Here is a 14,253-nt window from a genome sequence, read left to right as displayed (position 1 = left end):
GGGGAGGTGGAAAAGCCCTTATAGTTAGAGGGAAATTACCTATGGTGGAGCCTATGGGAGTGCTAGATGAGGTTCTGGGGCAATTAGAAGATCAAAGAGGCACCTGCAGCCACTTCACTTGACAACTTGCAGCTGTGAATAGCTCTTTGGTTTCAAAACCTTTCCCATGTTCTCCCTGGGACCCCTTTTGGGGAACACCACTCTCTTTCCATACATAAGTAATGTGCTGTTCTAAAGCTCCTTGCTTATCTTTTACACACAGTAATTACTACTTTATTGTTCTTTGATGCAATGAGATAAAAATAAGTCACATTCTCCTTATGCTCTGTAGGTAAACTACCTACTTTTGGAATATTAATTCAGTACTCAGTCCACCCAGGTATTTGTTTACTGAGTTCCATTGTAGGTTGCAAGTATAATACTCACTTCTTTAAAAAAAAAAAAAGGTTCACTGATTTCGATTTCCCTACATCATATGTACTAAAAAAAAAAATAGTACCCCAGTGTTCTGAAAGAGGTAACGCACTTCTTAAAGGTACTTATTTTCCAACCAGGGAAAGGTTTACACAATTGGAGATCTAATTTGACATTTCCCCCTGTCTTTATTGTTACATTAATTTGGATGAGCTCTTCTACTTGTTTTGCCAAGGGACCAGAAGATAATTTAAAAGACCAAGAAGACAAAAAAATTGCAAAGTTGGGTAAAGTTCTCTAGGGATACACTGAAAGAAATTGGATATAGTATTCTATTACCTAACAGATATATTAAGAACCTAAAAATAGAAGTAAATAGCACATTAATGTAATCTGTAGAGAATGATAACTTAAGTTATTCTAAGAAGTGTAGGCAGAGCAAACCCACCTAATAATAGTAACAGTAATGATTGTAAATGCAGATGGAAGTGAGTAAAATAATGCAAGTGACTGGAAAAATGCAAACCAAAATAGTTATGGAAGAAAAGCAAACATGCAACTGATACTCAGTTATTACAGGGAAGGAAACCAATAGTCCAAGATACCTAGCAGAGAAGGTAGACAGAAAATTATAAATGTGACTGCAAAATCCAGAGCCAAAAATGTCTACTCTAATCTGGGTGACAATTCTGGGTAGAGCATCCTTGAAATCTGCTGCTCAGTTTGTAGCAGTTTTGTAGCACAAATGTATAAACAAGTTAGAAGGATTCAAACGAAAACAACCCAGAGGATGTAGGGAAAGACTTACAGGAAAAGATTAAAAGGAAAAAAAACTGTATAACTTGGACATGTAAGGAACTAAAGAGAATCTAGTTTATAGATATTTGAAAATGCAAATTTGAAGAGAAAGAATTCATTAATGTTGTGCAAAGTTGCATTTTTTTCCAGAAAGCAAAGTGCCCCCCCCATATTCATCTTAAGCTTTTTCATACTGGGAAAAAATGGTCCAATTTTCTCTATATGTAAAATTTTGCTACCTATCAAAAGCCTCTCCACCTAGGATGCTCCAATTTCCTCACATGCATAGGTCCTGAATACTAGTATGTGGCATCATTAGTCCCTGTCCCTGCTGAAGCCATGCAACACAGACAAAACAGATTGGGATATATGCCAGTGTGGAGCAAAATAGAGCTCCTTGCTCATATCAGAGTTTCGCATATTCTCCCATTCAGCAGCAATTTTTCAAAAGCTTCCTTATAAATAGGTTTACAGGTGCCACATGCATGAAAATAATAATATCGTACAAATGATAATAAAATGCTAGCTGACAGGTATTTAGTACTATCAATACATTATTTTAGTTGTTCCTCTCAACTGCTTTGTGAGACAGGTGCTATTATTACCCCACCCCAATTTATAGATGAAGACATGAGGAAATTGAGGCTTAATGAGGTTAAATGTTTTGCTTAGGGTCACATAAGTAAAGGACTTTGCAAATCATAAAGTGTGATATAAATACAACAAAAATACTACTACTGCTGCTATTGCTGCTGCTGCTGCTGCTGCTACTATTACTACTACTGGTACTAGAACTAGTACTACTACTACTACTACTACATTTGAAACAGGCAGTGGACCCCAGGTTATCCTGACTCTAAATACAGCATACTGACCATTACAATACTATGTTGCATTATATTACAGTTGAGTCCGAAATGAGAGAATAGCAGGAGAGAGAAAATACAAAAAATATCTCACCATCCCTCTACACCAAGGAAACACATAGCTAAGACACAAACATGCACACACAGACACACATGATCATTGAAGAGGGGAGAGATTTAAGACATGCAATTAAAAAGCTATTGTAACAATCTAAGTGAGAAGTGATAAGGACCTGAACTAGGAAGGTGGCTGGGTCAAGAAGTTAATTAGAATAATATTTGAATAATTATTTCAGAATGTTTTATAATTTTTGTGGCTCTATAATATGATATCTAAGGAAGACTAAAACTCAAAATGCATGTTTTAAGAAAGCTTTAGTTCAAAATAAACCTGAACATTTATTCCTCTAGATGACAGTATAAGGACTGAGCTCATTTGATCTGTACATTTCTTGTCTAGATGTAAAGTCTTTATCCAGAATCATTAAAAAGTGGCATTGAATATAGAATGAATTAAATGTTACCTTAAAAACTTTCCTACAAACTAGATATGCTGTTGAGAAAAGTCAGATATTTGTATACTATTCAAAAATTTAAAATTAAATTATGCTACTTAACATTGATAATATGAACTCATGTCAAAATTCAAGGGAAATATAAAGTGTCCAAGCTAATGGTACAGAATTAAAACCAAATAGGAGAAATGACCAACTCAACAACATGAAAAACAAAATCCCCAAGTAAAATAAATGATGTAAAGAACTACCAAAGTAGCCCCAATTTTTTGTCCTTGCTATTCCCGTTAGGAAGTTATTTAAGTATCCAAAACACCATTTTGTATTTCACTGGAGAGTTAATATTGGTTATTGGAAAGCATCAAATTTTTTCTTTAAATTTTAAAAATGATTTTACAGAAATATATGTATATCCATTATTCTTCATAATACTCCTACATATTTAACAAGGATAAAGTATTGTTCCTTACTTTGAGATGAAGAAATGGGATCATATTTCAGTCATTAACACCCAGAGCTAGCTTTACTTAAGGCTACATACACAATGACTTTCCTATATTAATGACTTTAATCAACTTAACTGCCCTGATCTGTGGATTTCTGGAACTGGTACTAAGGGAAAAATGGAGAAGAAATAGAATGAAGCCTGAACATATATCATTTTTGGATCAGAGTTAAAGCTAACAGGGACATTATAAATTTCAACTAACAAAAGAAGATATTGTTTGCAGGGTTTTTTTATTTTAAAATTAGTTATCAATAATCATTACTAAATATAGAAATCATTTAATATATTGCCTTTATTAAGAATAGATTTAGTGCTAGAAGGGACTTCAGAGGCTGAAGTGTATTTACCTTTATATTCTATTTTGATGGGTTTTTTTCCCTTTTTGATTCAGTAAAAACTATGGTCAAAGTAGGTTCATATTATGGCATAGATTGCAAGAAACTTACACAATAAGTGAGAAAGAAATTGTTTAAGTTTATGAAACTACTCTGTGACCTACTTTTTTATGTTAAAGTAATATTACAGCTAAAACTATGCAGGAATTTCCAATCCAAGGAATTCTATCTGTAGTGAAAAATTCTGTCTATAAAGCAGCTTGGCATACTATATCAGTGGGAGTTGGGGGAAGAGTTACATTTAATTGCCAGTTAATAAAAATGAAAATATTCTTTGTTATGGGAATTCAGAAATTCAAAGTATAAGGAAATTTCTAAAAATCTTTTCTTTTTATTTTCCACATTAATATGTGTAATGTGTAGTCTCCATCTATTCCCAATTCGCTAACTCAAAAGACATATTATTCATCTGAATTTGTTGATTACCAATTTAGATTTCCTTTTCTCTTCCCTCTGCCTTCCTTTTCCTCATTGTATAACAATATGTCAAGGGATATAGAGGTAGAAAAAAGTAGAGATTTATTTTAGAAGTTGTCTTTCTTTTTTTGTGAATAGCTTTTAAGAAGGCTTAGTAAGAAATGGAGTTCAAGCTATTGGCTGAAATAGAGTTTGGGTAGTATCTATGGATTACACTTACCCATGCTATTACTATTTCCCATAAGCAAAAATTGTTGAGAGCTGAATATTTCCTTCAATCTGTTTTGTAATATGGGGAAAAGAGCATATGGTCTTAATAAAGGCAATTTAAAGAAGCCCATTTTTAGTTGGAGTGAAGCTATTCTATGTTGAGAAAGCAATGGAAAATAAACTAGGAATGAACCAGTCTGGCAGGAAATTGTGGTTTGAAGATAGGGTTGAGTCAGAAAAAGGAGAAAAAATGTGCCCTCATTGAAGTGAATATGAGGAGGAAAGACTGCAGGAGGATATGAGTCTATTATAAATTTGCATGGAGAGGTTAGCTGAACAATAGAAAAGCTTTGTGCATTGCTGCTTTTGTCATTGACTATGGGTGGTCTTGTCCTTTCACCAAAGGCATTTTGACTCCACTTCACCCTTTTTTTTTTATGCTTACGCTCCCCAATCATCTCAACATCATTGATCTGATGTTGATTTCTTCTCTTGGGTGATAATCCATTTAGCTCTGGAACCATGTGCTGTCCTGATCGGCTAGGTAGCTATTATAAAAACACAAGACGCATCAAATCTATCTGGCATCAGACTCCAGATCATGCTTAGAGCCCAAATAATAGTTTGCTCTTTGCCATACAACCTCCCACCTACCTCCCTCTCTGTTTTATATGTCTTGTTTATGAAGATTAATAAAATCAATATTAGTACATTCTTTTTTAAGGGTATAACTCACAATCTTTATTACTTCCTAAACAAAACACTCTTCCATGGTCACACTGCCTTGTATTTGTTATCTTCTGAGAATATAAGCTCCTCCAGGGTAAAGACTCACTTGATTTTGTGCACAGTGCTTGGCTTATAATATGCCTTTTCACAAATTCCTCTCTTCTCTCCCTCTCCTCCTTCCTTTAATGGACAATTGCTGTCAGAAAGAGTTGACCAGGGAAATGAAACCGATGGTTAAGTGGCTTGTCAATAGTCACACAATAAGTATAACATATATCAAAATCCATGCATGAATCTGGTTCATGAGACTAAGCCTAATCTCCATACATTATGCTACACTGATACTTTTCAATAAATATCACTCTAACCTAATATGCCCAAAATAAAAAGAAATAACAAGTACAGAAAATTTGGAATACTTATATGGGAATAGGGATAATGCAACTAAGTCCAAACGACAGGCATCTATTCTTATCCTTTTGTGGGCAAGACAATATATTTGGCTCTACATACTAGAAAGAGATAAGCAAAACACTTATGCTGCCTTCAAGAAGTTTACAATTGAGTAGATGTAAAATACATTCACAATTCAATAAAATGCTCAGCAGAATTGGATGTGTTATGGGAGAAGTGCAGGTAAAGTGCTATGAAAGTAAGAAGAGGGAGAAATTTCTCATTGAAATTAAACTGTTGAACTTCTAATTTCTGAAACTCAATTATTTTTAAGACAGGTCAGTGGGTTTGACAATGTCTTCCTTAGAAAATTAGAAAACCCCAAACTAACAAAGTTCCTCATAGCTACAAGTGACATTGAACTCAAAGTTTGATACTGTGTTAGGATGAAAATCTTCATCTCACACCTAGTTTCAAATCCTTCCCCTCAACTCTACATATTATATTAATTATTTGCAATGCCAATGATGATCATTGTCATCATAGTCTATAATAGGAGAAGAAAAAACACTATGCATATATGTCTTCAAGAAGTTGAAATGGAACTTGACAAAGAAGAACAATTCAATTCTTGTGATATTTTCTTTTTAAGTATAATAGATCTGATATATGTGAATGTCTCAAGTATCAGAGATTTATTAGAATTAAGTCCATTAAAACAATTAATTTATTAATTTTAAAATATCATGTCATTTTTTTCTATCATTGGAAGTATTCCACAGAAGGCAAATTTTTCAGACCATTGAAGCTGAAAAAAACTAATTACAGTTAGGTGAGGAAGCAGAAAGAGAGTCAGATTTCATGTAAGGAATACGTGAATCCAAATACTGCCTTAGATATTTACTTGCTGTTTGACTCTGGGCAAGACACTGAACCTGTCCAGGCCTTAATTTCCCGATCTGGAAAATGGGGATAACAATAGCACCTATTCTCATAAGTGCTGACATGGCATCATAAGGATCAAATGAGATAATATGTGTAAGTGCTTTGAAAACCTATAAGTACCAGTGGACATAGCTAAGTATAGTTAGTTATATTTTAAACATTTTTGGACAGAAACCCTCCTGAAATCAATTGCCTCTTTTCCTGCCTCCTCAAAATTGATTAATATCTTCTTTTTTTTTTTTTAGTTACTCAGGAGTTTCTTAATGAATAACACTTAATAAGGAAAACAGTAAAACCTTTGGAGACCAATGTTTGTAAGGCTCTTTGAGACTTTACTTCATGGCTCTGGACTGCTCTTTCTTGCTTCTGTTTATGTCCTATTTCCAACTCTTCCTTTAATGTCAAATCTTCCCTTTTTTGCCAGCCTTTGTGTCTTTAATTGTACTTCACCTCCTATAATCTACTGCTTCTATTCTGCTGTAAACTGGAAAGATGAATTTTTTTTGGAGGGGGGATATGTTGAAATAAGAATAAATACTTTCTAAGTGAAGAACTAAGTAAAGCAAATGTATTTGAATACATGAGGACTACTTAGATACCTTTTTGGTACACTTCCAAGTTTATGGTTGTATGCAGAATAGTTGAGATTGCTGGATAATTAGTTCCTGGTAAATAGGGTGTTACTATATGTAATTTGTTTTATATTAGACAAATGTGTTTCTAATTAACCACTGCAGACAAATCAGACCCCAAATGGTCTGTACTGCTCCATGTTTCAAGTCTCACTGAATATTTGCAATAACAGATGGGGGAAGGGTCATCATGGCATCAGCTTTTTCAGGCATGATAATTAATTTACAATGTCTGGTACACTGAAATTATTTTATTATTTTAATTTTTAAAAATTAAAATTTCATATATTTTATTCCAAACTTAAGAAATAAAACATTTTCAAAATATAGTAGCATAGAACAACAAAGATGATTGTGCACAAAACTGCGAATCTATTATTTTAATTGTGAGAAAATAATATCTTTTCTATAAAAGAATGCTGTATTACTTGCCATTCTAGCATGGGGTTGATGATCTACTTTATTTTAAGAGCACTTTGACCCAGAAAAGATGTCACTTAGGATAGAATGCTTGGCATCATATCTGAAAGCACATACAAACTGACAAAACTTGTGAAAAGGTGTAATGGTGTCTCCATTACATGATTCTTAAGGGTTACATCAGCAAATGCCAGAAACAAGTTTGAAAGAAAAGTCATTTGTTAAAAACCAGGAAAAACAAGGAAAAGATGTCAGGTCCATGTAAAGACAGGTAGTTGGTCAAGTATTAGTGAATCACTAAGACAGAAGATGACAAAATTTGAGTCTGTCTTTCAAAGTTGAATTCTGATGCTCCCAGCTTTATATTTTGCATCATTTAACATATCTACACCATTCAACTAATTTTTTTTTTCAGAATTTAGAGAAACTTGCTAGCATCAGGCTTCATAAACTTTGCTGTTCAGTAAGGGAGAAAAATGATGTTACCTCTGCAAAATAATTTTACATGTGTGGTGAAAACATGTTATGGATAGCCCAGTCTACTTATTTCTATGTTCCATTTTGGTGGAAATACCATTGCCAATTGAGTAGCTTGTAAAAAGAAGAGAAAAAATCTGGAAAAAAATCATTGGTGGCCATATTAATACAAAGCACTATATGAATTTATTCATATTTCCATTTCCATATCTGTAAAATATGAACCTAAGTGGAAGGCTTCTTATGCAAAATAACTATTTAATATGGACATGCCATATGCTAGATAGTGACAATTAAAATACAAGGATTCCGGGCAGTACTGTACACATGACACAGGTCAAGTAAAAATGATGATGGACAGTAGGAAAAAATAACCAATAAGAAATTGGATCTTAAAAGAATACTAGCACCTCATTAGAAGACTAATGACTAAATAAAGCAAACCAATGACCTGACTCTTTAGATGAGGATAGGACAACCAAATATGAGATCAATTTTGATGTTCAACAAAATCTGTGCTCACATTGTGACAAGCAAGCCTGATTGTAATATAGAACAGAATATCCAGTAAAAAAAAAAAAAAAAAACAAAAACAAAAAAGAGAACCCTGTCCTTTTTAACTAATATCATTTTTTCCCTCTCAGGAAGCCTTAGGATTAGTAAATCACAATGTTAACCTTGTCCATTTGAAAGGATTTGTTCACTTTACCACTTTCTTGCCACAGCACATCTTTCTAAATTATCTCCATTGATTATCCTGACACCTACTGGTGATGGTACATCTGATTTCTGTTTGGTTTCTCTCCAGGATGAATTCTCTCAGAGACTTGGGGAGGGAGGGAGGGGAAGAGAGAGTCTTTCTGAGTTCTGTTAAGGTGTAAGCAACTTAATGTCTAACATCTTCTTTCAAAAGGAATTTGATAATATTAAGTAATACTTGAACCATGTTTGTGTTGCTTCCAATGATGTGTATGTATGTATGTATGTATGTCTAGGCTAACTCCATAAAGAGTAAAACTGTCAAAATAGGAGCCTTAAGAATTGCATCAAGTCTACTTACCTAAAAAATTTGCTTAGAACTTTTTCACATTTCTTTAATTTGCTTCTAGTGAAAATTGAACTCTGAAGTCTGTGTTCTGGGTAGTTTTCAATGCAACTTTTACATCATAAAGCATTCTTGCAATAATTACACCTGTATGTATATTTTGTAAACAAAAAGCATCAGAATTGCTTTCCTTGAACTTTAACATTTGATTCTGATGAAATTTTTTGTTGTTTTTAAGTACATACAACATAAAAGCCTGTCCTATACACAAAATCTTTGAAAAGCTGGAAATAGCATACCAATAACCAAGAACCATTTTCTAAAGATGCACAGGTTGATATGAGAGGTTTTTATAAGAGACCACCAATAGATCTCCCAGATTTTTCAAATTGATGCTGATCAGGGAAAAAAAAAATGTTTCAAAGACTATCCTGAATTTCTCAAGCAGGGAAAGATTTAAAAATGAACTGTGACATTGGGATATTTGGAAGTATAGCCATCTGTTTTAATTCAAACATTATTGATTGGCACAATAATTTAGCTTCCACTAGAAAAGTGTTTTAACCTTGAGGCAAAAGATGGAATGACTGACCATTTTAACAATAACACCATTATTCTTTTTGAAACAAAGTTTGATGATTTTTCTAACAACTGTACTTTAAATTGGAATGCATTTGAATTAAAGAGAAATGTTAGAAATAATTAGAAAATGATGTTTCAGAGTTCAGTTAGAAATATGTGGTATATTATGATAGTTCTTGCTAGTATATGACAAAGTTGATGCAACAGTACCAAATTAACACAGTAGCCTGTTCTTACTTTAAAATTAATGATTGCTTTCAACTTTATTATTTGAAGGTGATTGAAAAAAAGAGTGTTTTACTCAAAGGAATTAAAGTTGGTACTCACTTTAAAAGGTTTAAGTTTAATGTGTTTAGAAATTGGATGATCTAACCATTAAAATGTAAGAAGGCATAGGAAAATACTGAAAATTCACATTTAAGAAGGATTTTGCTATGGTAACTCCAAGAAGACAATGTACTGGGAGAAATGTGGTACTTAGTTTTGAATTTATTGTGCATCCTCATTTAGAAGTAACTGAAAATAGCTGAAAAAGCCTTTAATTTTGAAAAGTCAAATGATAAATTCCAGTGATGCATAGTATTTATGACATGTCTAGACTTCAGATACAGTGTCTTTTACTTAAAGACTCCTGGCACAAACTGCAGGCACAGGGACAGATTGCATAAGGCATCACGTGGTTGCTGCAACTGTATGAATGTTATTGGATTTTTTAGAGCAGCTCATAACAATGAATAATTTAAGAGCTAATAAAATATTCAATCTGACTGATCCATTGGTTTAATTTTAAAATAAAAAGAAACTACTAATAAAAAGAGTTATTGAACCTCACTGAATATAGGCTTTGATTAACTTAAATTAAATGACCGCATGGAGGGAAACACCACCTTTAAAAAAAGGGAAGCACCAAGGCAATGGCATCCTTCTGGGCTACCCAATAAGATCTCACTGCCATTGGTTGCCACGGAGTTTATTCGAAGTTTAAATGGTCTGTGCTGAGCCCTTTAGGGATGTGGGTGAATAACGTGCAGGTGATGCAAGTTTAAAAGGACCTATTGAAAAATGGGATCATTTTATTCTTCATCCTCCCTTTCCTTCTTACCACCGGCTGCCAGAGAAGGAGGAAAGCGCTAAGGAATATGGAGTGTACAGCTGCCAGACCTTCCTTTAGGAGGATTTAGAAAGAAAAACCTTCCCGAGATTCCTGACTAAGGGTTTCCACCACGTCTCAGAGCTTCAAACCGTGTCTGGAGGACCTGCGGCCCCTCGGACCGTTTGCCTGTTGTGTAGTAGGAGGGGAAGAAAACTCGGCAGTGGAACCAATCTAGAGACCGCTGCACTCTCCTCTTAAATGGGACTCAGCAGAGTGGAGGCGGAGGCTGCAGATCTAGTAAATAGCTTCTTCTTTCTCTTCTTCCGGGGAGCTGTACTCCACCCCAGTACAAACTAGAGGGACAGATGGTGGTGGTAGGGTGTAGGTCTGTAGGTGTGTATGAGTCTCTGTGCTTTCTGTGTTTACCGGTGTGTGTTGAGGAAGAAGGGATGTGGGAGGAGAGGAAGGGAGCGGGAAAGAGAAGGGTCAATCATTCCTTTCCCTTCCCCTTCTTCCAAGGGATCAAAGTGCAGGGGGCCATCCACACAGAAAAAAAGGAAAATTCCATAGAAAGAAACGAGTATCTCTCTCTCTCTCCTCTCTCTCTCTCTCTCTCTCTCTCTCTCTCTCTCTCTCTCTCGCTCTCTCTCCCTCGTACTCATCAGGAAAACTACAACATTATGACCATTTGGTAACCTTAAATGGTGTTGCTGACCTTTCCTGATAACTGGGACATTTTGTTACATGCACACACAGACACATACCCACATACAGACAGAGACGTTTTAAAAAAAATGCCTAATTTAAGGAAGGAAGGGGCAGTCGTCAGTAGGTAAGGCAACCTGCTCATCAGGAAAGCCCATAATAAGCTGGTCAGCAAAAACAAGCCGAGAGGAGGGTAGTTTAGGGAAGGGGTAGAAGAGTCAATAGGCAAAACAACAATAATACACTTTTTCTTAAAATAAAGGGAATGTAAATATTTGGTCTCACGATGATTCACATCTTAGAGTAATTATTAACTAAACACTTTAAAAATTCAAGCAGAGCATCTTAATCCGGTTTTGTGTTGCAATGAACTCTATAATTGAACCGCCTCCCCTGGAGATTTATAACCCACTAAATCACACCAGAGATGCCGCTTCGCCTTCTCAAGGATCCAAAGAGCAGAGACCTCCCACCCCCCATCTCTCTTTACAGTTCTATATTCGCTACCCAGCCATCAAATACCTCCCGCTCCCCATCTTTCTGCAGCACTAACTTAAGCACCAACCAACCTGGAAAGCCAATCTCACTTTTATTTTACACCTCGATACTTGTTCTGTAAAGTGCTCCCAGAAAGATAGGCAACAACGGGAGCTAGTCTCCCAGGCTTCAAAGCCCTTTATTTCAAGAAGAAGGAAAAAAAAAAGCTTCATTTTTTTTCTCATCTCAAATCAAGAGAACATAACAAAGACAAGCTCTTGCAACTTTTAGGAATGTTAAATAAGATTAGGGAGGTGAATTGCAGTATAATTTAATATACATGTATATATATAATTAAACAAGCATAATTTATGAATATAAATGTGTAAGCAGATCTCTAGCAACGATATGTGGATGAAATTATCAGGACATGTTTGAGATTCATGCGGGCAGGGGATCATTCAGTAAAGAAGCTTTATTTTTGTTCTATATTTCGGATAGAGCATGTCCTAGTTAAGATAGACTACGGAAGACACTGACAAGACCCATTCATTTTAGCAATGATATACAAACCTCCAAGTATCTTGAAATGTGTTTGCAAACTGTTCAGCATTGAGTTGAAATTTAAGAACCGACTACCCATTACACACACACACACATGCACACACACACACACACACACACACACACACGAAAACGGGGCTGGTGGAGAGCTCTGCGGATTTGAAACCCTTGCATCCGCTCAGTTAGTTGACGTTTAAACTCTTACACATTCCTTTCGCCCCACCCCCACCCCCCCAACTCCGCTCAAGCTGGACTAATTATGCCCAATGAGCATATTTGCAGTGATTGCCCTCCTCTTCACTTTGGAGAACACCTCCAGAGACTCTCAGTAAAGTGAACTGCAGAATCCCCCTACTCCCGTGAGTTCCCTTCTTTTCCCATCTCCCCCTCCTTTCCTCGATTTACAGCCCGCTGCATCACTGTTCTGCTTGCCCTGCACACTTCACTCCAGACTTTGGGATCACTTTAAATGGTCTGCCCCGGAGCGCAATTCCCCCCTCCAACCTCCCCCCACCCACCCCCCGCTAACGGTACATAAACACACACATACACACACGCACATACACACACACACTTACACACACAGAGAACCTCACGCAGCAACAACCTTGGCATCACAAGGAATAGGGCTCTCCCCCTCGCCTCCCCCCGCCGACCTGTCAGCCGCCCCCGCACCGCCCCCGCCTCACCCCAGCCTCACCGGACCGCCTCACTCCCACTTGTACACTGGCATTGCCTTTTCTCCCAGCACCTCAAAAGGAAAAGCTTTGGCCCCTTTCTCCATCCCCTTTCCCTAACGGAACCCCCACCCCACCCCATCATCTCACCTTTGGTGAATTGAGGGACGCAGAAGCTCAGACCCAACAAGAACCAGACGGCCACCAAACGGTTCATGATCGTTTCTCCAACTGGAGCGACCCCGTATGGGAAAGGGGTCGGGGAAGGAGAGAGAGAGATGTGGCTGATGGGGTTCTCAGAGATAGGGCTCTGGGTGCCAGGCGATCCCTTACACTAAATATGTCTTCTCTCAACCCTTCTCTTAAAGAAAGAAAGAAAGAAAAATATTTAAAAGAGAAAGGAAGAGGAGAAAGAGAAAACGCTTCCCTCTTCTTTTGCCGGATCTTTGGCAAAGGGTGGCGGGTAGGATCCCGGAATAACCCAGCGAGGCTCAGCCAAAGTGCTGCAACTCAGTCATAGCTGGGAAGGAGAGAGGAGATGAGTCCTGGGTGGCGGGGATGTGTGTGGGAGCGCGGCTTCGCGCTGCGCGGCTCCCGTTGGCTTTCCCTGGGTAAACCTGGGGCTGTGAAGAACTCCGCAGCCGGCGCGCAGCTTTGCTTAGGCTGTTTTCTCTGCCACTGCTGCGGGGCTTCTGACTTGGAGAACAATGAAGCGGGAGGACAAGAGGAGAGAACGGTGCGGGCTGGAGAGCGCACTGTATACAAACAGAGGCGGCGTGCGTATGAGCTGAGAGCTTCACAGGCTCTCTCCCCAATCTCCAGCCTCTCTCTCCCTCCCTCCCCTCTCTACCCTCCCTTCAGCCCTCACCCCTTCTTCAATCTCTGTCTCCCTCTCTCTCACTCTTCCCTCTTCACAGAAGTGGCTCCTTCTGCTGGAAGAGAGAAGGGAGACAATTGCAGCCACACCCTGGCACCTGCTACCAGCCTCCAATCTCTTGGGCTACCTTTATACACTCCCTTACACATCCCGGAGGCTTTAAGTTTAATGAGGGATCGCTAGTAGACACATTCCCATCTGTTTTCAGCAGTGGTTCAAATTTATCACGAAGAAACTTCCTTTGGAGCTTTTCCTAGGTTTTGTCAAGAAAGGGGAGTTAAAGAGATTTCTTAAAGTTGCTTCTGTTCAGGAGAAAAATTCTGCTAGAGAGAGGCAGCATTCTAAAAGGAAATGCCCTAGCTTTCCAATAAATACGACATAGTTAATCACCGGGGTCAAAGAAATAGAAACTCTACTAGTGAGTTCCAATCTCTCCTATATTCGTTCAAGCAACAAGCATTTATTAAAGTCCCACAACGTGCCATCTGCTAAGAACTCTGCTGTAGGAGACTGG

The 14,253-nt window shown here is 37.3% G+C and overlaps 1 protein-coding gene across 1 annotated transcript in view; it reads right to left on the bottom strand.

The window, feature by feature from the left end:
• Positions 1-13,418, bottom strand: part of EDIL3 (EGF like repeats and discoidin domains 3) — a 581,090-nt gene extending 567,672 nt beyond the window's left edge. Inside the window, exon 1 of the mRNA XM_027864247.1 lies at positions 13,013-13,418. Coding sequence (XP_027720048.1) covers positions 13,013-13,079 — 67 coding nt within the window. The 5' untranslated portion in view covers positions 13,080-13,418. The remainder of the gene's footprint in view (positions 1-13,012) is intronic.
• Between the last annotated feature and the right edge of the window lie 835 nt (positions 13,419-14,253).

This window comes from Vombatus ursinus, unplaced genomic scaffold (genome assembly GCF_900497805.2).
Source record: "Vombatus ursinus unplaced genomic scaffold, bare-nosed wombat genome assembly UNPS02014774.1, whole genome shotgun sequence".
Taxonomy (NCBI): Eukaryota; Metazoa; Chordata; class Mammalia; order Diprotodontia; family Vombatidae; genus Vombatus; species Vombatus ursinus.
Note: the sequence above shows the minus strand (reverse complement) of the source record. Positions and strands in the feature narration are given on the sequence as shown.